Source organism: Perognathus longimembris, chromosome 17 (assembly GCF_023159225.1).
Source record: "Perognathus longimembris pacificus isolate PPM17 chromosome 17, ASM2315922v1, whole genome shotgun sequence".
Classification (NCBI taxonomy): Eukaryota; Metazoa; Chordata; class Mammalia; order Rodentia; family Heteromyidae; genus Perognathus; species Perognathus longimembris.
Window position 1 is genome coordinate 39,939,785 of NC_063177.1, and position 24,151 is coordinate 39,963,935.

At 41.5% G+C, this 24,151-nt stretch overlaps 1 protein-coding gene and 1 non-coding gene across 2 annotated transcripts in view; one reads left to right on the forward strand and one right to left on the reverse strand.

The window, feature by feature from the left end:
- Window positions 1-24,151, reverse strand: part of Brca1 (BRCA1 DNA repair associated) — a 72,916-nt gene that overhangs the window by 22,749 nt on the left and 26,016 nt on the right. The window contains exons 11-15 of the mRNA XM_048367069.1: window positions 20,495-23,749; window positions 19,484-19,560; window positions 12,033-12,189; window positions 3,958-4,084; window positions 1,250-1,437 (exon numbers count right to left, since the gene is read on the reverse strand). Coding sequence (XP_048223026.1) covers window positions 1,250-1,437; window positions 3,958-4,084; window positions 12,033-12,189; window positions 19,484-19,560; window positions 20,495-23,749 — 3,804 coding nt within the window. The remainder of the gene's footprint in view (window positions 1-1,249; window positions 1,438-3,957; window positions 4,085-12,032; window positions 12,190-19,483; window positions 19,561-20,494; window positions 23,750-24,151) is intronic.
- Window positions 18,586-18,688, forward strand: LOC125366574. The gene has a single exon (XR_007213871.1). It is a non-coding gene; the product is annotated as a U6 spliceosomal RNA (small nuclear RNA).

The following is a 24,151-nucleotide window of genomic DNA, read 5'->3' on the forward strand; positions in this document are numbered from 1 at the left end:
AATAGACAGTCCTTTCATAAGGAAAAACAGTTGAAAACTATGACAAATACTCTTATTTTTCTATGACATCCTTGAAACATCTCAGAAAATGTCACTCTACCATGGGTGGAGCTGAGTAGAAGAAATGAGATTCCTAAAATGACCCTAATGAACATGATGAAATACCACATTTGATAGCACCTTTATGATAACATATACTGGGGATTAATTAAAAATTTTCTTTACTGATTAAAACTTTGATTTACATGCCATAAAATATACTGTTCATTACAAGTGATTTACAAGGCATAAACATAGTCATTTATATTCATTAGTTCATAAAAAGAGCTTGCTTTGAGATTTGACACATTGTTCAAAAAAGGACAGACCTAGAATTATTCTGGGGCCTTAGAATGCTTATCTAACAGCTGAAGTAGAATATTTATTTTATTTTTCTGGTACTGAAGATTGATTTCAGGGTCCTATGCTTGCTCAGCTGGAGCACACAGCACTTGAGCTACCCTCTGGACCACATTTTTTTTTCTTGGTATTTTAGAGACAGAGTCTCAAGGACTTTTATGCCTGGGCTGGCCTCAAATGGAGATCCTTCAGTCTCCTAAGGAGCTAGAATTAGCAGTACGAGTCACCAACATTTGACTTCAAAGTAAAATATTCAGAGGATACCAACACTCCCATTCTCAAAACTGTGAGTGAAACCAATATAGGCAGCTTAACAGCTGCAATAATTTTCAAGTAAACTTGGATGAAAACTCAAGTTATTTTTTTAAATGGTCTTATGTATAACAGAAGCACCAATGACAAACCTGTATACCTGAAAGCTGACTGACTAGAATCTTTTTCTTCTCTTTTGGACAGGATGGGTCTTTATATAGTTCAGTCCTATCTTCCCAAGTGCCGGGAGTACAGGTATGTCCATCATGCCTGATCCAGCATTTTTTTTTCCGGTCAGTTGCCGGGCTTGAACTCAGAACTTGTACACTGTCCCTGAGCTCTTTTGCTCGAGGCTAGTGCTCTACCACTTTGACCCAGGGCACCACTTCTGGTTTTTAGTGGTTAAATGGAGATAAGAGTCTCATGGACTTTCCTGTTCCGGCTGGCTTTGAACCATGATCCTCAGATCTCTGCCTCTGGATTAGTTAGGATTACAGGCATGAACCACTGGCACCCAGCGCAGCATATCTTTATATAGGATTCAGAGTAAAAAAAAGTATCTTACTTCCAATTACAGGAGATAAAATGTATTTATTACCTAGGTCCTGCTTGGGTATATAAGACTGCTCCATTAGGTCAGGTGGCTGAGACTTCTCCAGTTGTTCCTCCTCCAGATCAATCATCACAAGCTCCTTTTGAGATGGGCAGTTTCTGTTCTGAAGCCTGCTAGACAGGCAGTGCACAGACCCACTATTACCTACCAACTGGGACTTGGAAGGGGAAGACCTGAAAAGACAGATAAAAGAAGAAAACTATCACTACCAGTTCTGAAAGAACTAGTCAGAATTCCTGTACAAAGCATAAGTAAAACAGCTCCCTCTCAGAGAAAGTGATGAACAAAGAAAAGCCCAGGGACAGTCTAGGCGTCTAGATTCATGTAGCCAGCCAAAACATCATGGCTGACATATGTCTCTCCTGGGGGCTGGTCTGAGGTAGTGTACCTCCCAGATTTTAAAAGCTTGTCAGCAGTTTCTGCTCAACTATCCACTGCCACTCACCCAAACCCTATACACTGCACTTGAGCCTAAATGGAGGTGTCAGACTTCTTGTAAAGATAGATCATAAACGTTGACATCTAAACACTCATTCTTTTCACCAGTTTGCAAAATCATCCTATTATTAATTAGCCTTTTCATTGTCTGGGCAGTTTAAAAATGAAAGCCAACTATTAGGGATGGGTAGAGAACATAAGCCAACTAACAGGGTTCAATGGTAAAGCACTTATGAAAGCATGTGTGAGGCCCTGGGTTTGAACCCTAGCACTGCAAGAAAAAAACCACTATTAAATATTGCTAGAAAAATAAATGCACTAAATAGTTCCTCTAGTATTTCAGGGGGTTAAGAATATGTAAAAGCTGGGCACTGGTGGCTCATGCCTATAGTACTAGCTACTCAGGAAGCTGAGATCTGAGGATTGGGGTTCTAAGCCATCCTGGGCAGCAAAGTCAGTAAGACTCTTATATCTCCAATTAACTACCAGAAAACCACAAGCAGATATGTGGCTTAAAGTGGTAGACTGCTAGCCTTGAGCTCAGGGACAGTGCTCTCAGGCCCTGAGTACAAGCCCCATGACGAACCGAAAAAAAAAAAAAGAAAATAAAATAGCAATGTGCTACTGGCTCACATCTATAATCCTAGCTACTCAGGAGGCTGAGATTTGAGGATCACAGTTTGAAATCAGCCTGGGCCGGAAAGTTAGAGACTTGTCTCCCATAAACTACCCAAAAAGCTAGAAGTAGAGTTCAAGTGACAGAGCATTAGCCTTGAGCAAAAAAGCTCAAGGACAGTACTCAGGCCCTTAGTTCAAGCCCTAGGATGCCTCCTCTTCCACCTCCCCCCAAAGAATGTGCAAAATAAAATAACTATCAATAGGCTTAAAGGGTCTCAGAGACGAATTAACTCAAAATTATTATTTTTTGAAACAAAGTGATGGGATTACAGACAAATACCACCGTACCTGGCACAATTATTGGACATTTATTATGAGTTAGGTATTAAAGGTAGGCTCTACAGATTGAAGGAGTAAGACCTAACTGCTACTCTCAAGTATTCTAGTAGAGGAAACAAGTTCCATGTGCAGGTTCTAGGATAAAAGTTTATATAAGGTGCCTGTGGGAGAAAGATAAATAACTTGAAAAGCTCAGTTAGCTTACTGATTAAAACATTCCAATGAGGTCATTACCTCTAAACATGGCTTTAGTGCCAGTGGAAGCCAGTTCTTTTCATTCTTTATCACAGCCACAATGCCACATAGCATTCCAACCTCAAAATTAAATCCTTGGGGGCTGGGAATATGGCCTAATGGCAAGAGAGCTTGCCTCATATACATGAAGCCCTGGGTTCCATTCTCCAGCACCACATATACAGAAAACAGCCAGAAGTGGCGCTGTGGCTCAAGTGGCAGAGTGCTAGCCTTGAGCAAAAAGAAGCCAGGGACAGTGCTCCGGCCCTGAGTTCAAGGCCCAGGAATGGCAATAAATAAATAAATAAATAAAATAAATCCTTGGTGCCAATGGCTTATGCTTGTATTCAAGCTATTAAGGAGGCTGAGATCTGAAGCCCATTGCTCAAGGCCAGCCAGGGTCAACACCCAAGCCTGAGTTCAAGTCCAAGTACTAGCATAAACAAACACACAAGGGATAAACAAATATTTGCCAGGTGCTAGTGGCTCATACCTGTAATTCTAGTTACTCAGGAGGCTGCGGACTGAGGATCATGGTTCAAAGCCACAATGGGCAGGAAAGTGCATAAGACCCTTAGCTCTAAGTCATCATCAAAAGGCTGGAAGTGGAGTTATGGCTCAACACCAGCCTTGAGCAAAAAAGTTCAGAAACAGTGGCCAGGCCCTGAGTTCAGGACAAAAATAAAAGAAAAATAAGAAAATATAATGCTACATAGTTCTTGGAAGATGTTCTGAATATTTTTCTGGAATAAATCAACAGAAAATCCTTTTCTAGAGAGGCAAACATTTCCATTAGGGCAAAGGTTGACTTGGGGAAGTCTGCCATTGGCCTCCAGGTTGGTTTCAGTTTTAGGTCTGTTGTATTTTCTTGTGACCTTCAGAAAAGACAGATTTAATTGCACATTTCTCATGCAGTAGCTTATTCCACGTACAGGTCCACAAAGCCTGTATCCAATTAAACAACGGAAGTGTTCTAGCAATGAGATATCTATGTGTAAAACGGGGAAGAAAATTAACTGGAGTTCAACATTAGGAGTACTTAGATATCAACTTGACATTCTTACCTTTGCACTCCTAGTTCTTTATTTTTACTGGTGGAACTATCTGGAGATACTTGGAACTCATCAGCAGAAAAGGTCTTTCGAGTCTGGGTTACAGGAAGTCCATTATTTTTCTCTGCAGCTAAAACTGCTTTAAAGCAAATGAGAAAACAAAGAAAACCACTTTACTTTTTTTGTCCTAAGGGTGACAATTCAGGTGAGAATACTGGTATTTGTTTTTGCTTGTTTACTGAGACAAGGTCTCACATGCTCTGCTTGCTCTGGAACATGCTGTCTTAGCCTACACTGGCCTTGAACTTTTGATCCTCTTGCTTCAGCCTTAGAGTACAGGGATGCACATGGATCCAACAGCACACTCAGCAGGTTATTGATTTTAGAAGCAGCAATCTGTGACAATCAGACTGATTCCTTTTGTGTGTGCAGATGCTAGTACTAGGGCTTAAACCCAGGGCCGCACATTCTCGCTTGCCTTTTTTACTCAAGGTTACCATGTTACCATTTGAGCCACACTTCCACTTCCAGCTTTTGTTTGTTTGGTTTTGTTTTTGTTGCCAGTCCTGGGGCTTGAACTCAGGGCCTGAGCACTGTCCCTGGCTTCTTTTTGCTCAAGGCTAGCACTCTGCCACTTGAGCCACAGTGCTACTTCCGGCTTTTTCTATATATATGTGGTGTTAAGGAATCGAACCCAGGGCTTCATGTATAAGGCGAGCACTTTTACCACTAGGCCATATTCCCAGCTCTCCACTTCTAGTTTTTGTTCCCCCTTCTTTTTGTCAGTTGTGGGCATGAACTCTGGGGTCTGGGCACTGTCCCTGAGCTCCTTTTGATCAAGGCTAGTGCTCTACCACCTTTCTGGTTTTTTTTTTTTTTTTTTGGCCAGTCGTGGGCCTTGGACTCAGGGCCTGAGCACTGTCCCTGGCTTCTTCCCGCTCAAGGCTAGCACTCTGCCACTTGAGCCACAACGCCGCTTCTGGCCGTTTTCTGTATATGTGGTGCTGGGGAATCGAACCTAGGGCCTCGTGTATCCGAGGCAGGCACTCTTGCCACTAGGCTATATCCCCAGCCCCCCACCTTTCTGGTTTGCTGGTGGTTAAATGGAGACAAGAATCTTATGGACTTTTCTACCCAAGCTAGCTTTGTACCACAATCCTCAGATCTCAACCTCCTGAGTAGCAAAGATTACAGATGGTTACAGATAATAGTCTCACAGATCTATCTAGCCTAGTTGGTTTTGAACAGCAATTCTCCAATCTCAGCCTCTTGAGTAGCTAGGATTACAAGTGTGAACCACTGCCTCAAATTGGTTCTTAAACAAGTTTATCAGACAGAATTTTATATAAACAAGTGATAGAACAAATACTGGCAGACAGAACTGACTAGAAAATAAAAACAATAAAAGATACACTTTTAAGTCAATAGACTGAGACAAAGTGAAAAAAACCTATTTTTATTTTAGCCTGGAATGATAAGGAAACAGGATTATGTAATGTATTTTTATCTCTGCTGCCCAATGGGCTCAAAGGTAACAGGCAAAGTACTGGTAAGCAAAGTACTTTCCTTCTCCTATCCCTACTGCCTCTGGACTACAAGATGGAAGAAGTCTAAACTTTTACATATGTGGAAAAGTAGGAGAGTCTTGAGAAAGAAAACACAAATACAGGAGCCATTTTACTTCAGTTTCAATAAAATAGCATCCCCTCCCCAAAGAAACATAATGTTAAATACAAAGAATTAATCTTCAAATGTTACAAGGAACTCAAGGCAAAGCTCTGTATTTTTTTGTGTGTGTGTGTGTGGTTTTTTTTTTTTTTTTTTTTTTTGGGGTCAATCATGGGGCTTGAACTTGGGGCTTGGGCACTGTCCCTGAGCTCTTTCACTCAAGGTTAGCACTCTACCACTTTGAACCATACTACCACTTCTGGTTTTCTGTGGTTAGTTGGAGATAGAGTCTCATGGACTTCCTTGACTGGGCTGGTTTTGAACTGTGATCCTTAGATCATGGCCTAAGAATAGAACATCCTTTCAATTAATTAATTCTTCCAAATGTATGATTGTGCTGATGCTTTCTACTAAATGGCATGAAGGCAGAAATATTTAGATAGCAAAAACCAATAGTTAAAAACTATAGGTGTCTTCTCTCCATTAAAAAGTCAATGATAACTGTAATTTAAGCTTTTATTACAAAAGCTAAAAAAAATCCATAAACAGAAAATTTAAACAAAAGGTTCTATTAATTAAAGTGTGTGTGTGTGTGTGTGTGTGTGTGTGTGTGTGTGTGTGTGTGTGTGTTTTAAGACAGTGAGGACCTGGGGGAAAATAGTCATTGATTTCCTGAACTAATCATCAAATGCATTATTTATAGTTCTTTTTGTGCTCATCTTTCTTGGGCTTTTGAGTTTCTAGGAGCAGAGCTATGCCTGAAGCTACCAGGTGCTTAGAGAAAGCAGCCTAGCCATGAGGGGAGATATCATTTTCACTTTCAAATACAAAGAGACAATGGATAAGGTGTAACATGCAGCTTCTGAAGAATCATAGCAAACAGCATTAATCAGTACAAAGCTTGTTTTTTGTTTTGTTTTTTTTTTGGCCAGTCCTGGGGCTTGGACTCAGGGCCTGAGCACTGTCCCTGGCTTCTTTTTGCTCAAGGCTAACACTCTACCACTTGAGCCACAGCGCCACTTCTGGCCTTTTCTGTATATGTGGTGCAGAGGAATGGAACCCAGGGCTTCATGCATATGAGGCAAGCACTCTTGCCACTAGGCCATATTCCCAGCCCCAAAGCTTGTTTTAAAAAGTAGCACCCAGGGCTGGGGATATGGCCTAGTGGCAAGAGTGCTTGCCTCGTATACATGAGGCCCTGGGTTCCATTCCCCAGCACCACATATGCAGAAAATGGCCAGAAGTGGCGCTGTGGCTCAAGTGGCAGAGTGCTAGCCTTGAGCAAAAAGAAGCCAGGGACAGTGCTCAGGCCCTGAGTCCAAGCCCCAGGACTGGCCAAAAAAAAACCAAAAAACAATAAAAAACATTAAAAAAAAAAAAAGTAGCACCCGTGGCTCATGCCTGTGCAATCCCCAGCAAAAGACACACACACACACACACACACACTCTCACACACACACACACACTCTATCACCAGAACATTTGCCAAATAAATTCCTCTTATTACCACAGGCTCTAGGCATAATTAATGAGCTAACCTTAGTTGAGTTACTAACTCATCAGAAGTTAAAAGAAAAAACAAAATCAACTGGGTGCTGGAGGCTCCTGTCTGTAATACTACCTACTGAGGAGGCTGTGATTTGAGAGGATCTCAGTTCAAACCTAGCCTGAACAGAGAGTCTGTGAGACTATCATCTCCAATTAATCACCAGAAAACCAGAAGTAGAGCTGTGGCTCAAGTGGTAGAGTGCTAGCTAGCCTTGAGTGAAAAAGCTTAGAGTGAAAAAGACAGCGCCCAGGCCCTGAGTTCAAGCCCCATAGTTGACAAAAAATAAATAAATAAATAAAAGCTTTTCTGCTAAACTGGGCGTGGTGGTACATGTTTATGCAGAACTTAGCTCTAAAACAATATTAACGTCTCCCGCATTCTGTCATTCTATCTTCTAGATATGTCAACAAGTTACATTCTAGGCTGGGAATATGGCTTAGTGGTAAAGTGCTTGCCTCGTATACATGAAGCTCTGGGTTCACTGTAATGGGCCATGATCTCATAAAACACGGTATTTACTTTAAAAAAAAAAAATCAGTTCTGGGGCTTAAACTTGGGGCCTGGGTGCTGTTCCTAAACCTCTTTATGCTTAAGGCTAGCACTCTGCCACTTGAACCACAGTGCCACTTCCGGTTTTTGAGAGTTAACTCGAGATAAGAGTCTCATGGGGACTTTTCTGCCTGGGTTGGCTTCGAAGTGAGATCCTCAGAGCTCAGCCTCCTGAGTAGCTAGGATTATAGGCATGAGCCACCTGCACCCAGCTAATATTTACTTTTTGAATGACGGGCATTCCAGGAAGAAAAAACTATAGTAGTACCTGATGTGAAATAGCTTAATCTATAAAAACATACATAACCTATAATGAGTAAATATACACATTTGCACCCAAATATTTTGCAGACTTAGGAACGATCCTTAGACAAACAGTACAAAGATCTAGGCTGAAAAGCAGAACATTAATATAAAGACCTCACGGGGTTTTTGTCACCTTTTGGAATACTAGATCAAGGCTGAAGGCAAACTATAAAGCCCTACATTCAAATTCTAGTACCACCTAAATAAATAAATAAGGGTTAAAAAATTTAAATACAGGGTTCAGCTAGGCATAGCGGCTCAAACCTGTAATCTCAGCTATTCAGGAGATGGAGACTGGGAAGATTATGGTTGGAGGACAGTCTGGTGGAAAATTTAGTGAGTCCTTCCCATATCAATCAATAAGCCAGATACAATGGTACAGTCTGCAGTTCCAGCTATGTGGGAGGTCATAAGCAAGAGGATAAAGGTCTGAGATCTTCATCAAAATGCAAAAGTAAAAGGGGCTCAAGTAACAGAGTTCTTGCCTAGCAACCATAAGGTCCTGAATTCAATGCCAAACAAAAATCCTGGCGCTTAAAAAAAACTGGCAGAATCCAAATAAAGTCACTGATCAGCAAAAAAAGGTCACTAGTCATATTAATGTTGATTTCCTTATTATGTTTTCTTTTCATTTCTTTTTTATTGTTTGTGGGGCTTGAAGAGGATGCTGTTCCTGAGCTTTTTCATTCAAGACTAGTGTTCTACCACTTTAAGTCACAGCGCCACTTCTGTTTTTTTTTTTTTTTGCCAGTCCTGGGGCTTAAACTCAGGGCCTGAGCACTGTCCCTGGCTTCTTTTTGCTCAAGGCTAGCACTCTACCACTTGAGCCACAGCACCACTTCTGGCCTTTTCTATATATGTGGTGCTGAGGAATCAAATCCCAGGACTTCATGTATATGAGGCACTAGGCCACTAGGCCATATTCCCAGCCCCACATCTGGTTTTTCTGGTGGTTAATTGGAGATGAAAGTCTCATGGACTTTCCTGCCCTGGGCTGGTTTTGAACCATGATCCTCAGATCTCAGCCTCTGGAGTAGCTAGGATGACAGGCCACAAGAACCTGGCCTAATACTGAATTCTTACCTGGATAAAAATATGATGGTACTGTAAGATACTAGGGAGAAACAAACTGGGCAAGGGAGTGTATAGTAACATCCTGTACTATCACTGCACCTCTTTTGTAAACCTAGAATTATTTCGAAATGAGAAGCTTACTAAAAACCATGTCGTATTTAAGCCAGGTACTGTGGCTCATGCCTTTAAGCAAAAGGTTGAGATCTGAGGATTATGATCTGAAAGAAAAGTCTGTGAGACTCTTATTTCCATAAAAAGCTAGAAGTGGAGCTGTGACTGAAGTGGTAGAGCACCAGCACTCAACAAAAAAGCCAAGTGGAGGCCTGATACTGGTGGCTCACGCCTGTAATTCTAGCTACTCAGGAGGCTGAGCTCTGAGAATCATGATTCAAAACCAGCCTGGGCAAGAAAGTCTGTGAGATACTTATCTCCAATGAACTACAAGAAAGCCAGAAGTGGAACTGTGGCTCAAAGTGGTAGAGTGCTAGCCTTAAGCAAAAAAGAGTTTAGGGATACCGCCCAGGTCCTGAGTTCAAGCCCCAGGACAAAAAAAAAAAAAAAAAAAAAAAAAAGCCTCAGTATCAAGGGAAAAAAAAAGTCACTTGTATTGCAGGAGGTAAATAACATTAAGAAATTTACTGGAGTGTCAGTTAAGACTCACATCAAGGTAAGGAAAAAAAGACTCAAACATGAGTTAGTATTAAATTGATGTTCAAAATACTTCAGAAATGAAGCTACAAAGCAACATTTGTTTGTTTCACAAAGAAACATTTTATCTACCAATCTTTAGGGGAAAAAAATCAACTCACAATGTGTGCCAAAGATGAGATAGATTTAGACAGATATTCAGAGCCAGACAGTACATTTCGTATCTTGTGTGTTAGCACTGAAAGTCCATTCTGTTTTCAGAATTAAGACAGTGAAAGCACCCTGTACTGCGGACAGGCATCTTCATTAGCCCAGAGATGAACTAAATGAAGATGCAGTTACAAAGAAAGCATTTAAACAAATACATCTTGACACACTGCCATAGCAACAGAGTTCTTAGCCTCTCATGCATGAGTTACTGTTTTTTTCTGTACATAAAAATATTGCAAGGCACCTGTGGGGACCAAGATGACAGTTCTAAATAATGAACAGACCAGAGTTCCTAGAAAGAATTGGGGCTCTCAGTGGACAGTGGAAGGAAGTGCTGGAGGAGGAACTTTAATCCTAAAGTCAGCTAGGGCTCACTGAAAGGGTTGTGAAGAGCACTTTGCCTGTTTCTGAGCACCAAGCTCCCCCTGGGGGTCCACTGCTTGGTGTGTTATTCCCCAATGGAAAATTCAAAATGTAGTTCCTGAAGTATAAGATATATTTCTTTTTAAAAAATAATTATTTATTATTATTATTGTTTTTTGCCAGTCCTGGGCTTAAACTCAGGGCCCGAGCACCGTCCCTGGCTTCTTTTTGCTCAAGGCTATCACTCTGCCACTTGAGCCACAGCACCACTTCTGGCTTTTTCTATATGTGTGGTGCTGAGGAATCAAACGCAGGGCTTCATGTATGCGAGGCAAGCACTCTTGCCACTAGGCCATATTCCCAGCCCAGAAGACAAATTTCTATAAATCAGAAAGCATGTCAAATTCACCTCTGAGGCACACTACTTATGCTAGGAGGTATACGTGTGTCCTGGTGTTTTATTTTTTAATGGCTTTGTGAATCATGGGGACATCTACTATGAATATCCCCCATTATACTCAGTGTCTTATGTGGTGCCTATGGGTACCATGCAGCATCTCATTTTTGTAGGTGCTTTGACAGTAACAGGAAAGTCTCGGGGCCCTGTGAACGGTATATGAGTTATGACCAGGCACTATGACTAAGTTTCTCAAATTATCCATGAGGTGAATCAATAAATATGTGCTGAGCAAAGATCATAAAATGTTGGATCTAATCTGGAGACTTGTAGCTTATGCTTGTAATCCTGTCTACTTGGGAGGCTAAGAATGGGAAGTTCATGGTTTGATGATAGCCTGAGCAGATGAGATTCCTTCTCAACCTATGGCTGGGTACAGTGACCTGCTCCTGCCACTCCAAGTTGGGAAAGAGACTGAGAATGGGAGAACTGCAGTGTTAGGCTAGCCAGGCAGAATGGTCTGTGAGACTGACTCCATAGAGGGAAGCTAAACTTGGTGACCCCAGCTGGTGATGCCAGAATTGACCGGGAAATTGAAAAGTATGCAGATCTTGGTTCGGGTACATGCCCTGGCAGGAAACAGAACCTTATCCCAAAACTAGTGTAAAACAAGGCTAGAGGAATGGTTACTAACCTAGCAAGTGGGAGGCTAGAATTCGAGTCTCAGTACTTTACCTTGGAACTAAGTTCTTGCCATTCAGAAGGAGGTAAACGCTTAATTGAGGAGAGGAAAAATTGTTTCTTTGTTTTGGTTTTTGCTGGTTCTGGAGCTTGAACTCAGGGCCTGGGCTCTGAACTGTCTCTGAACTGCTTTGTTCAAGGCTAGTGCTCTACCACTTGAGCCATGGTGCCACTTCTGGCTTTTTCTGATTAGTTTATTGGAGATAAGAGTGTCTTGGGGGCTGGGAATATGGCCTAGTGGTAAGAGTGCTTGCCTCGTATACATTGAAGCCCTGGGTTCGATTCCCCAGCACCACATATATACAGAAAATGGCCAGAAGTGGCGCTGTGGCTCAAGTGGCAGAGTGCTAGCCTTGAGCAAAAAGAAGCCAGGGACAGTGCTCAGGCCCTGAGTCCAAGCCCCAGGACTGGCAAAAAAACAAACAAACAAAAAAAGAGTATCTTGGACTGCCTGGGCTGGCTTTGAACTGTGATCCTCAGATCTCAGCCTCCTCCAGAGTAGCAAGGATTATAGGCGTGAGCTACCCTTGTCCAGCAAAAGAATTGTTTTTAAGATGCTGGCATCTGGCCAATATTACAAACCTTTTCCTGAGACGTTCTGTTCAGGGCCACAATAGTTGGTTATGAGGGAAGTGGAGCTGGTGGAAATTTGCTGGCTCTTGTGCTGCTGTAGTACAGCTTCTAGATGGGCCATTTCCTGCTGCATTTTCTTCAGGTTATCTTTCATAATATGCTTCTGCTGCAAAAACAAGAAAGAACATCAAGAAAGTTACATGCTTTGAGAAAATTGCCATATTGTGAAAATAGGATACACCAATTAATTTTAACATGGGAAATAAAATCATCTAGTATGGAATTATGAGTTCTGGTTGAACACCTTTTAATCCATACAATTAACAACTGTAAATTATTCCAAAATGATGTTGTGAGGGAAGGGAATCCTCCTATTCTCCAAAATAGACTTGCTTTATTGAGATGTTCTTTTGTAGTTAGTTATTTTCTTATAAAGATAGGGAAGAAACACAAGATAAAGTACTTGCTAGGCACTGGTAGTGCATGCTTGTCATCCTACTCAGGAGCCTGAGATTTGAGGTTTGTGGTTTGAAGCTAGGCTGGGAGAAAAGTCTGTGAGACTCTTCTCTCTAGTTAACCAACAAAAGGTGAAATGAAGGTGTAGTTCAAGTAGAAAAGTACCAGCCTTGAGCAAAAAAGCTAAGTGAGAAGTTGAGGTCAGGCTGGGAATGTGGCTTAGTGGTAGAGTGCTTGCCTTACAGTATGCATGAAGAGCTCTGGGTTTCTCAGTATCATATAAATAGAAAAAACCAGAAGCGGCATTGTGACTTAAGTGGTAGAATGCTAGCCTAGAGCAAAAGCAGCTCAGGGATAGTGCCTAGGCCCTGAATTCAAGCCCCATGAATGGCAAAAAACAAAACAAGTTGAGACCCTTCCTTCAAGCCCTAGTACTAACATAATGAAACAAAACAGAACAAACACATTTAATTACCATGAATCTGTTTACTCAGACCAAGTATTGAAGATATGATATTGTAAGACTCATAACATATTTAATTTTGGCTGGAAATATGGCCTAGTGATAGAGTGCTTGCCCCGTACACGTGAAGCCCTGAGTTTGGGCAGAAGCAGTGCTATGGCTTAAGAGCTAGAGTGCTAGCCTTGAGCAAAAAGAAGCCAGGGACAGTGCTCAGGCTCTGAGGCCAAAGCCCCAGGACTAGCAAAATAAAAAGGAAGAAAAGAAAAGATGGAGCTGAGAATGTGGCTTAGTGGTAGGATGTTTGCCTAGCATGTGTGAAGCCCTGGGTTTGATCCCTCAGTACCACATAAACAGAAAAAGCCAGAAGTGGCACTTTGGCTCAAGTGGCAGTGTTAGCCTTGAGCAAAAGAAGCTCAAGGACAGTGCCAAGGCCCTGGGTTCAAGTGCCAGGACTGGCGAGAGACAGAGAGAGAGAAGGAAAGAAAAGACATGAGTATTTAACTAGTTAAATTTTTCTGCCAGTCATGGGCTTGAACTCAGGGCCTAGGCACTGTCCCTGAGCTTTTTGATCAAGGCTAGTGATCTACCACTTGATCTACAGCTCCACTTCTGGCTTTTTAGAAGCTAACCGGAGATAAGAATTTCACGAACTTTCCTGCCTGAGCTTCAAACCTGATCCTCAGATCTCAGTCTCTTGAGTAGTTAAGATTACAGGTATGAGCCACTGGCACCTGGCTGGCTATTCATTTTTGAGATGGGGTTTTACCTCTTTAGCTAATGTGATACTCCCACCTCAGTCACCTGAACAGCAGAGAGCACATATAAATGCCACTGTGCTCAGCTCCAAAAAAACCCAAAAAGTATGTATGTGCCACTACGGGGACTGGGTACTTATTGTCCTTTAGCTTTTTTGTTCAAGGCTGGAGCTTTACCACTTGAGCCATAGTTCTAATTACACCTTTTTTGTTGGTGCCATTCCTGGGGCTTGAACTCAGGGCATGAGCACTGTCCCTGAACTTCTTTTGCTCACAGCTCCATTTCTAGCTTTTTAGTGGCTAATTGGAGATAAGTTTCACAGACTTTCTGCCCAGGCTGGCTCTGAATTGTGATCCCCAAATTTCAGCCTCCCGAGTAGCTAGGATTGCTAGTATGGAGCCACTGGCGCCCAGTGACTTACAGCTATTTGATGGTTAACCGGAGATAAGAATTTTTGGTACTTTCCTGCCCAAGCTGGCTTTAAACCACGATCCTCAAATCTCAGCCTCTTTAGATTATAGGTATGAGCCACAATGCCTGGCAAAATACGTTATTTTTAAACCAATGAAATGTTGAAGTTTTCTAAAAAAGGAAGCCTGTAGCCAGGTACCAGTGGCTTACACCTATATGACCCACTCAGGATGCTGAGATCTGAGGATCAAGGCTTAAAGCCAGCCCTGGTAGGAAAGTCCATGAGATTCTCATCTCCAGTTAACCAAGAAGCTGAGCTGTGGCTCAAGTGGTAGTAGAAGGCTAGCTTGGAGCAAAAGAGCTCAAGGACAACACCCAAGCTCTGATTTCAAGACCTAGAACTTGCACACATGCACGTGCCCACACCAGCGAGCACACAGATATACACACAGACACACACAAGAGAAGAAAAAGAAGCCTGGAGAGAGTTACTTGTTTCTAATTTCCAGATAATAGGTTCTTCTTGCTTATAGGGCTCATGTGATTTATTGTTCCATTTCAAGAAGCATTATACCAAGTCCAATATATTTTGTAAGCAAAGAAAATTTTCCAAAATACCCATTTTTTTTGCCACTTTTAGAAGGAACATTGATATCTCTCTGCAAGATGGGGCTGGGAGGCAGAAAGGAAAAGACTGTTTTTTTGTCCTCTGCTTTTCTTCTTCTGGTTTTTGAACATGACTTTGCCCTCTACTAAAAATCAAGTCATTCACTTTTTCCTGCTTCACTAGCTTTATAGTTTTCAGGAGGTTTTTATGACCAGAAAATGTATTTCCAGTTTCACAAAGGTTTCCAGTGCTACCTGAGACTGCTGCCAATGTCTGCAGCAACGCCATTGCCACCACGTGGTACCCGTGAGTACTTACATCACTGATCTAACCCAAGCCAAGCCCAGCCTCACTAAGACAGGAATAAAATCACACACAGACATCTGGCCAATGCTTCAGCAGCTGAATTTGTTCTGTCACCGCTATCTAACTCCTATGTGGCCATTAAATAGACCAGCAAATAAGAAAAAAAAATCGCAGAGAATTAAGTTAGGTAAGTTTTTCCTTAGGTTTTCCCATAGGAAATATTTTATAACATAGATAAACTCTCCCATAGGCAACTGGCTGAATACATTAAGGAGAACAAAACCAAGCAGCTCAAGTAGCTCTTCTTAATTCTAGTCCTGAAATATCTCTGAGCTGTACTCTTTTATCTCCACAGTGCTACTCTGATGAGTACTGCTAACACAGCTGCACTGATGAAGTTCTCTGAAAGCTATGTTCTCCATAAGTTAATGTTTTGTTTTTTTTGGTCAGTCCTGGAGCTTGGGACTCAGGGCCTGAGCACTGTCCCTGGCTTCTTTTTCCAGTAGTTTAGCACTCTACCACTTGAGCCACAGCACCACTTTTGGCCTTTTCTGTTTATGTGGTGCAGAGGAATCAAACCCAGGGCTTCATGCATGCTAGGCAAGCACCCTACTGCTAAGCTACATTCCCACTCCTAGGTTAATGCTTTCTGAACACTATAAAATTGTTAGGTATTATTGCCCTCAGGATAAAGTTCAAATTCCTAAGCATTCAAGGAGGCCATCCATACCCTGATCTTCTCCCCAGCATTCCCCATTTGCCCCCATTTTCCAGTGACACAAAAAAACTTTGTGATTCTTGGGTATTCCATGCCTCTGAATTTTCACCTTAATTGCTGTTTCTCCTCTTTTCCCATTTGGAAAAAGTATTGTCATCTTCAAAGACCCAGCTCAAAAGTCTCCTTTGGAAGTCTCTACATATGACCTATCTATCAGGAACAGAGAATTCCTGATTATTTGGATAATACTGTGAATGTGTTAGCACATATTCAAATTGATGTGTAACTTCCTTGATGGGAGGAATCGTCTCCTGACCATTTCAAATACACATTTTTGAATCTCCTTATCTAGAGTGTGTTGTGTATGTGTACATGTATTTGTCTCACTATTTAGCCCAGGCTGGCCTTAAACTCTGATCCTCCTGCCTCAGCCTCCTGCACACTGGGATTTTAGGTGTGCAATGCTATGCCAGACCACTTTTGTCTTTCCAATGCCTAACAAATAATAAGTACTCAGTATTCATTAGTGCAGAAATGAATGAATGAATATAATTAAGCAGTCATTGGTTTAAAAAGTTATCAATAATAGCAAATTAGGCATTCTCTATTCGCTATATACTTCTTAATTCTGTGTAAAGAGACGAAAGATCCCACTTCGATCATTTTGGTTGTGTGTGCTACTTCTGATTTAAGTTACTTTGTTTTCAGTGATACTTAATAAAACACTCTACAAAACGAATCCTGAACAAACAGACATGTCCCAGGATGTCTGGGAATAAGATCAGGGATATTAAAAAAACAACAACTAAGAAGCAGTTTATTGAATGTCAAATATAATACAATATGGTGAAGGCAGATGGAATAAAAAACTAGAACTTGGAGGGAGGAAGGGTAGACACATGCAATCATGCTATTCAGTATACATATGTGCCTATGTAACTCATGGGCAGCTGGAATCTGGGGCAAGGTAAAGGAAAAAGTAACATTGTGCAAAACAAGAAATATACTCACTAACTTATAAAATGATAGCCCCCTTGTACAACCCATTAATAGTAATAATAAAATTATTTTAAAAAACACACACTGGAACTTAAAACTCTAAAACACAAGGGACAACTGACGGGCCTCATGTCTGTACCTAGAAAGGAACAGAGGAGCCTGGCACCGGTGGCTCCAGCCTGTAATCCTGGCTACTCAGGAGGCTGAGATCTGAGGATGGCGGTTCAAAGCCAGCCCATGCAAGAAAGTCCGTGAGACACCTAGCTCCAATTAACCACCAAAAAACCAGAAGTGGTGCTGTGGCTCAAGTGGTAAAGTGCTAGCCTTGAGCTGAAGAGTTTAGGGACAATGCCCAGGCCCAGTTCAAGCCCTATGACAAAAAAAAAAAAAAAAAAAAAAAAAGGGAACAGAGGGATTGTAGAGAAAGAAAAAAACCTCCTAAGCGCTTTCATCAATTTAGTCACCATGGCAATCCTGCAGAGGCAGGAAACAGGTGACAAAACAGGAACACAATGGACAGACATCTCAAAGTTTTTTTCCCCCCTAATTCCAGTGAACTTCAGGCCTAGAGGTCTTTACTCTGTATGGAGAATGAACAATAGAAGACACAACCTTCCTATCTGGACTCCTCTTAGCAATACCAAGATTTAGAAGATTTTTAAAACTGGATATTACCTAGTGTTGGCAAAGCTAAAAGAAAATTGGAACTCAAATATCACAGGAGCTGGAGAAGCACAAAATGGTCTAATCTTCTTCTTTTGTAATACTGGGGTTTGAGATCAAAAGCTCACCTGCGTATCCTACCAATGGAGTCATGCTTCTAGTCCTTTAGTTGTTTTTCAGATAATCTAAAGTACTTAGCTTGGGACCAGCCTGGACTGAACTCTCCTACTTAGGCCTCCCATGTAGCTGGGATAACACATGTTAAGATAGTGTCTTGGGCTGGGGATATGGCCTAGTGGCAAGAGTGCCTGCCTCGTATACATGAGGCCCTGGGTTCGATTCCCCAGCACCACATATACAGAAAACGGCCAGAAGGGGCGCTGTGGCTCAAGTGGCAGAGTGCTAGCCTTGAGCAAACAGGAAGCCAGGGACAGTGTTCAGGCCCTGAGTCCAAGCCCCAGGACTGGCCAAAAAAAAAAAAAAAAAAAAAAGATAGTGTCTTGCTAAATTTGTTTTCTAGGCTGACCTCGAACCAATCCTCCCTATCCTCCCAATCTACCTCCTACATACCTGGGATTACAGGCATGAGCCACTTCATCATGACTGGCTGAATCTTGTTTTTTTGGCCAGTCCTGGGGCTTGGACTCAGGGCCTGAGCACTGTCCCTGGTTTCTTTGTGCTCAAGGCTAGCACTCTACCACTTGAGCCACAGCACCCCTTCAAGCTTTCTCTGTTTATGTGATGCTGAGGAATTGAACACAGGACTTCATGCATGCTAGGCGAGCACTCTACCACTAAGTCACATTCCCAGCCCCAGCTGAATTTTTTTTTTTTTTTGCCAGTCCTGAGGCTTGAACTCAGGGCCTGAGCACTGTCCCTGGCTCTGAATCTTTTTTTGTTAAGATTTTTATTTTTTTTTAAAGCTGGGCACCAGTGGCTCACCCACATAATCCTAGCTACTCTGGAGGCTGAGATCTCAGGATCAGGATTCAACACCAGCCAAAGCAGAAAAGTTCCTGAGACTCTTACCATTAACTACCAAAAAGGCAGAAGTGGAGCTGTGGCTCAAGTAGAATGGTAGCATGGAGCAAAAGAGCTCAGGGATAGCACCCAAGCCCTGAGTTTCAGCCCCAGTATTGGCACAAAAACAAACACAAGAAGCTAAAATGAGACTGAATTTTTAGTGCTCAGTGTGGTAGCACACATGCTAAAACTAGAAAAGTACAGAGTTGAGCATGGCCCCTGAGAAAAAATGACATAAAATTCATGAAGTGTTTCACATTTTAAACTCCAGCTCCCCTGCAAATAAAGCCTTTTTGTGTTTTTTTAAGCCATTAAAAAAATATGAGAACATGGGAAAATTGTGTACAATTTTTACAACATAACAGAAAACACGGGCTGGGAATGAGGCATAGTGGTAGAGTGCTTGTCTTGCATTCATGAAGCCCTGGGTTTGAGTCCTCAGCACCACATAAACAGAAAAAGCCGGAAGTGGCACTGTGGCTCAAGTGGTTGAGTATTAGCCTTGAGCAAAAAGAAGCCAGGGACAGTGCTTAGGCCCTGAATCCAAGACCCCGAAATGGCGCAAACAAACAAAATAAAAAAAAGAAAGAAAGAAAAGGCAAAAAGTGGCTCTGTGGCTCTAGTGGCAGAGTGCTAGCCTTGAACAAAAGAAGCTTAGGGACAGTGCCAAGGCCCTAAGTTCATCAAGCCCCTGGACTGGCAAAAAAAAAAAAAAAAGATAATAATAATCAGAAACAGAGCCATAAGGCAGATAATACAGATACAATCATTCTTTCAAACATTTTTGCTATGAGGAAGATGTGTTTTCAAGTCCTAGCCTATTAATAAATTCAGTATTTTGTGGTCTACAATGGGCTAGATGATGTGTATGTGTGCATGATATAGGAAGTAATGTGAGTTTCATGAGGTGCTTACAATTTAATTTGAGCAGGCAAGGTTATAATATCCAACTGTTATGACATTAATCCATAGGACAAGATCAGCAGATAGATGGACACAATTTACATACCACTGAATGCAAAAAACACCTTACACACACACACGTATGTGCTTTTTACCTGAGATGTTAAAATATCGTTCTGTGAGGATACTTCTGAGATGTCTGTTTCACTGTCATAGCCAGATGCTGCTTCACCTTAGATGATAATAAAAAAAATAGGGGTTAAGATGTAAAAACACACCATAAACATGGCAATCTGCTGAATTGGTTTCTTCCCTTGGGCAGAACTGGTTTTACTTTCATGCTACGTAAAATGATTTAAGCTCCTAGGTTTGGAAAATCATAAAATTCCTAACGATGAAAACCAGAAGCAAGTCCACCAGCAATTAGGACATAAATGCTGGTTTAGTCACAGATGTTCTGGCTGTGTGAATGATTTTTAATGTTTTAGGAAAAGAAGCTTAGGAGGTACATCTTTCAAGTGTAAGTAGTGGTTAATTTAACTGCACTTGGACACTTGTAAAAGGTGCTCCTCAAAGGCTATAAACATGCCAGTTGCCAGTGGCTCACACCTGTACTACTCAGGAGGCAGGGATATGAGCCAAAGCCAGCCAGACCAGAAAAGTCTGAGACTCTTATCTCCAATTAGCCTCCCCCCCACCTCAAAAAAAAAAATGCTGGAAGTAGAGCTCTGGTTCAAATGGTAGACAGCTATAGCCTTAAGCATGAAAGCTCAGGGACAGCACCCAGGCCTTGAGTTCAAGCCCCAGGACGAGCACACACACCAATAAGAGGCATAAACATGCTGGTTACTAGTGGCTCTCATCTGTAATCATAGCTACTCAGGAGGCTGAGATCTGAGGTTCACAGTTCCAAGTCAGCCTATAGGGAAAGTCCCTGAGACTCTAATCTCCAATTAATCACAAAAAAAAAAAAGCAAAAACAGAACTGTGGCTCAAGTGGTAGAGTATCAGCCTTGAGCAAAAGCAGCTCAGGACCAGTGCCCAGGCCCTGAGTTCAAGCCTGAGGACCACCTCCCTCAAAGACATAAACATTTATTTCTATAAAACAGACTAGGGAAAACAAACATATAACCAACCAACCAAACCAACAACCTTGGTTTCAATACCTAAGTTTGAATCTGTTCTCTCCTCTTCTTCCAGGTCAGGTTCCCTTTCTTCATCATCTGAAACCAATCCCCTGTCACTCAAAACAATAACTTCCTGGTTCATTTGTTTGGGAGAAAACATCAAGAAGGAATCTCGGGAGTTGGAGTTTATAGTCAGGTCTATCAATGCATTGTGCTCTGAAGACCCTGTGCTGTCAGAGCACTGTGTCTCCTGGGAAGCTTCCACTAAGATCTCATTACTGTTGACTTGTAAGTTATTCCTCAGTGATACTGGGTTCTCCTCTGTTTCCTCAGACAGACACTTTATTGTATGTCTGATAGACTGAGATGGTTTATTGGTTACTTTACTAAATAAGAAGTGCCGGAAGCAGGGAAGATCATCATCTGTTTCAAGACCTTGAGCCAAAGATGCAGGAGTTAAAGGGCTAGGACTCCGGTTGAACTCTCTTTTCTGGATACTTTTGCTAAACACAGCAGATGTTTCCTCAATGGCACCTTCAGCAAAGCTAGTATTTTCCTTTATTCCATCATCATGTAAAAGATTCTCAGGTGTCTCAGAATAAATCTGAGAGACATCATTTCTCATACCTGCTTCTAGGTTATCTGAAGTTAGACATGGAGAAAAATCTGCACCAACAGCCTGAACTACTCCTTCATTTTCTGTTTGTTCTTTTATTTCAGGATGCTTACAATTACTTACAGGAAGAGTTTCCTTATAGGTTTCAGATTGTGTAAGACCTAATCGTAGCACAGCATTCAGTTCAGGCCCTCTGCTTCTGTCTAGTTCCTCTTGAATGTTTTCAACACTGGAAGCTACTTCGTTAATACTGGAGCTTCCTCCAGTAGTACTGGAGCCTACTTCATTAATACTGCCTGGGCTGGCTTCTTTAAAAGCCTTTTCTACATTATTTAGACTAAACATGCCCACTGTGCTTTGAATGATGCTCTCACTTTCCATTCCTTCTTCAGATGACACTGACTGTTTCTCAAATAAATGCTTTAACAGGCTTTTCTTACATTTAGTTTTAACAGATGGCCTGCCTAGAGAAATTGATGGCATAAGATATAAGTCCTGTAAAATTGCAAGTTTATTGGCAGTAGTGAGTTCATTGTCTGTTAACTGAGATGATGGACAAAGCCCAGAGGTTTTTGTAATGCTACTACTACATTCAGCATTATCACCTGGCTTATTTTTCTGACAAACCACAGGGAAATCCATAGTGGCCTTAACTGCTTGTGCAAGCCTGATTTTAGACTCTTCTTTGTCCTGATTTTTTTCTCTTTGTTCATATTCAAGAATGACATTTGGACTTTGCTTACTTACAGACACAGAGTGGGCAGAGACACATTCCTTTTCTGCCTTTCCTGAATTTGAAAACAGAGCAAATGACTGACGTTTTGAATCTTGGAATGTATTCTGCAGGTACTGAGTATCAAGTTCACTCTCTTCCATTTCTATATCACTCTCCAGAATGTGGTCATCTTGCTGTCTCAATGGATCCATAAAGCTTCCTGTGTCCTGTTTAGTATTTTTAGAACAACTGCGGAGAACTTGCTTGGGGTTTTCAACTACGTCATACTGGGTCATACGTTGGTTTGATGCTGTTTCCCCACTTCTAAGGGGATTAATTTCCAGTAATGAGATACTGTCCTGGGTGTCATATTCAGATTCAGGTATCCATGAAATACCAGTATTGTCTACAGATCTTTCAGATGGCGTTACCCTTTCTCCATTTACCACTCGATCCTTAGGGTCTTTGGCAAGATTTGGCACTTCTATTGTTTCTAGGTTCTCTTCTATTTCTTCTCTCTCAAGGCTAGGACCAACAGATTCTTCAAGTTTATTAGAACTTGACCAGTTAGTAGAAACACTAGTTGTGTTTGTTAACTTCGGTTCTGAGGAAACATTATTGTCACATCTCTTACTTAATTGTTCATCTGGCTTGTTACTCTTCTTAGTTGCAGTTGCAGACTGTGTGTCTTCCAGGAGTTGGAGTGTTCTGCCACACATATCTGTTTGACTGGATTTTTTTTTCATCTCTTCGCTGCTGGTACAACTGTTCATTTGTAGTTCACTATGAATAGGTGGGCTTGGAGTTCTGAAGGCTACATCAGGTGCATGAAGGTGTCTTATAGAGGTCTTTCTCCTCAGCCTATTTTTCTTAGGTAGTTTTGGACTGTGGACACTTAATTCTAGTTCCATAGTGTTTATACTGTTGCTTATTGGTTCAGCTTTAGTTCTAAAAGTAGACTTTTCTCTCAATAATTTTTCTGGATTCCTGTTTTTCTCTTTCTGAACATAGGCACTTTTTGTTTCATTCTCAGGACCACTCTTAGTAAGACACATCACCTGACCATTCTGGTCCATTTGACGAGTTTCCTGATTTATCTTTTCAGGACTCTTCTGAACAAGTGCCAAATCTGCTGTCTTAATAAAATCCTCAGGATGCAGGCATGACGTAGTTCTCCTTTTACGCTTTAATTTATTTGTGAGAGGTTGCTCTTGTATCTTTTGTTCTATGGGAAGTGTTTTTATTATTAGATTTTCAGGTACATGGCTCAAGTTAGGGAGGCTTGTCCTCCTCCGATAGGTTTTCCCAAATATTTTATCTTCCATATTACTCGAAATTGTTTTACAGCTTTTGAAATCTAAATAAGTATGAGAATCAGTGGCCAGTAAGTTTATTTTCTCTGAAGGACTAGAATATCCATATACTTCATTTGGAACTTCTAATGTACCAGCTACTTCCGCATTTGATTCAGACTTCCCACTGACATCAGAAGTTAGCATATCATCACTTCTGGTAAGCCAGTCATTAACTTTCTGAATGCTGCTATTTAGTGTTATCCAAGGAACATCTTGGGTATTTCTTGGATCCTCAGAACATTCTTTACACCCACAGCAGGGATCAGCATTCTGATCTACCTTTATGTCTGTGCTGGGAGTCTGCCTTTTGTGACATGTTTCCTTACATTCAGCCCATCTGCTCTGCTGGCTCCTTGCTAAGGCAGGCTGTTTGCTTTTATGACAGAATGCAGCCTTTTCTACATCCATTCTGTCTTTAGTGAGTAATAAACTGCTGTTCTCATGCTGTAATGAGCTGGCATGAATATCTGTGCCACATGGCTCCACATGCAAGTTTGAAACACTCCAATTCTTTTCTGGATGTCTCTCAGTGGTCTGTTTCCCAATAGTGTTCAAATCTTTACTACTGGATTGATGTTCAATATTTGTTATGTTCCCCTCACAGGAAGCTGAAAGTATACAAAAACAAGGTGCTTCTGCAAAAATATCAACAGAATTATCATGAAAAAAGATATACCTAATACAACTTGAGAGAGGAAACCAACTACCTCTTTTCTTTTTAAAGAGAAACAAGGGCTGGGAAGGTGGCTTGGTGGTAGACTGCTTGCCTAGCACACATGAGGCCCTGGGTTTGATTACTCAGTACCACATAAATTAAAAAAAAAATTATAAAAAGAAAAAGAGAAACACTATAAACAAAGTATACTGAAGGGCTGGGAATATGGCCTAGCGGGAGAGTACTTGCCTCACATATATGAAGCCCAGGGTTTGATTCCTCAGCACCACATATATAGAAAAAGCAAGAAGTGGCACTGTAGCTCAAGTGGTAGAGCGCTAGCCTTGAGCAAAAG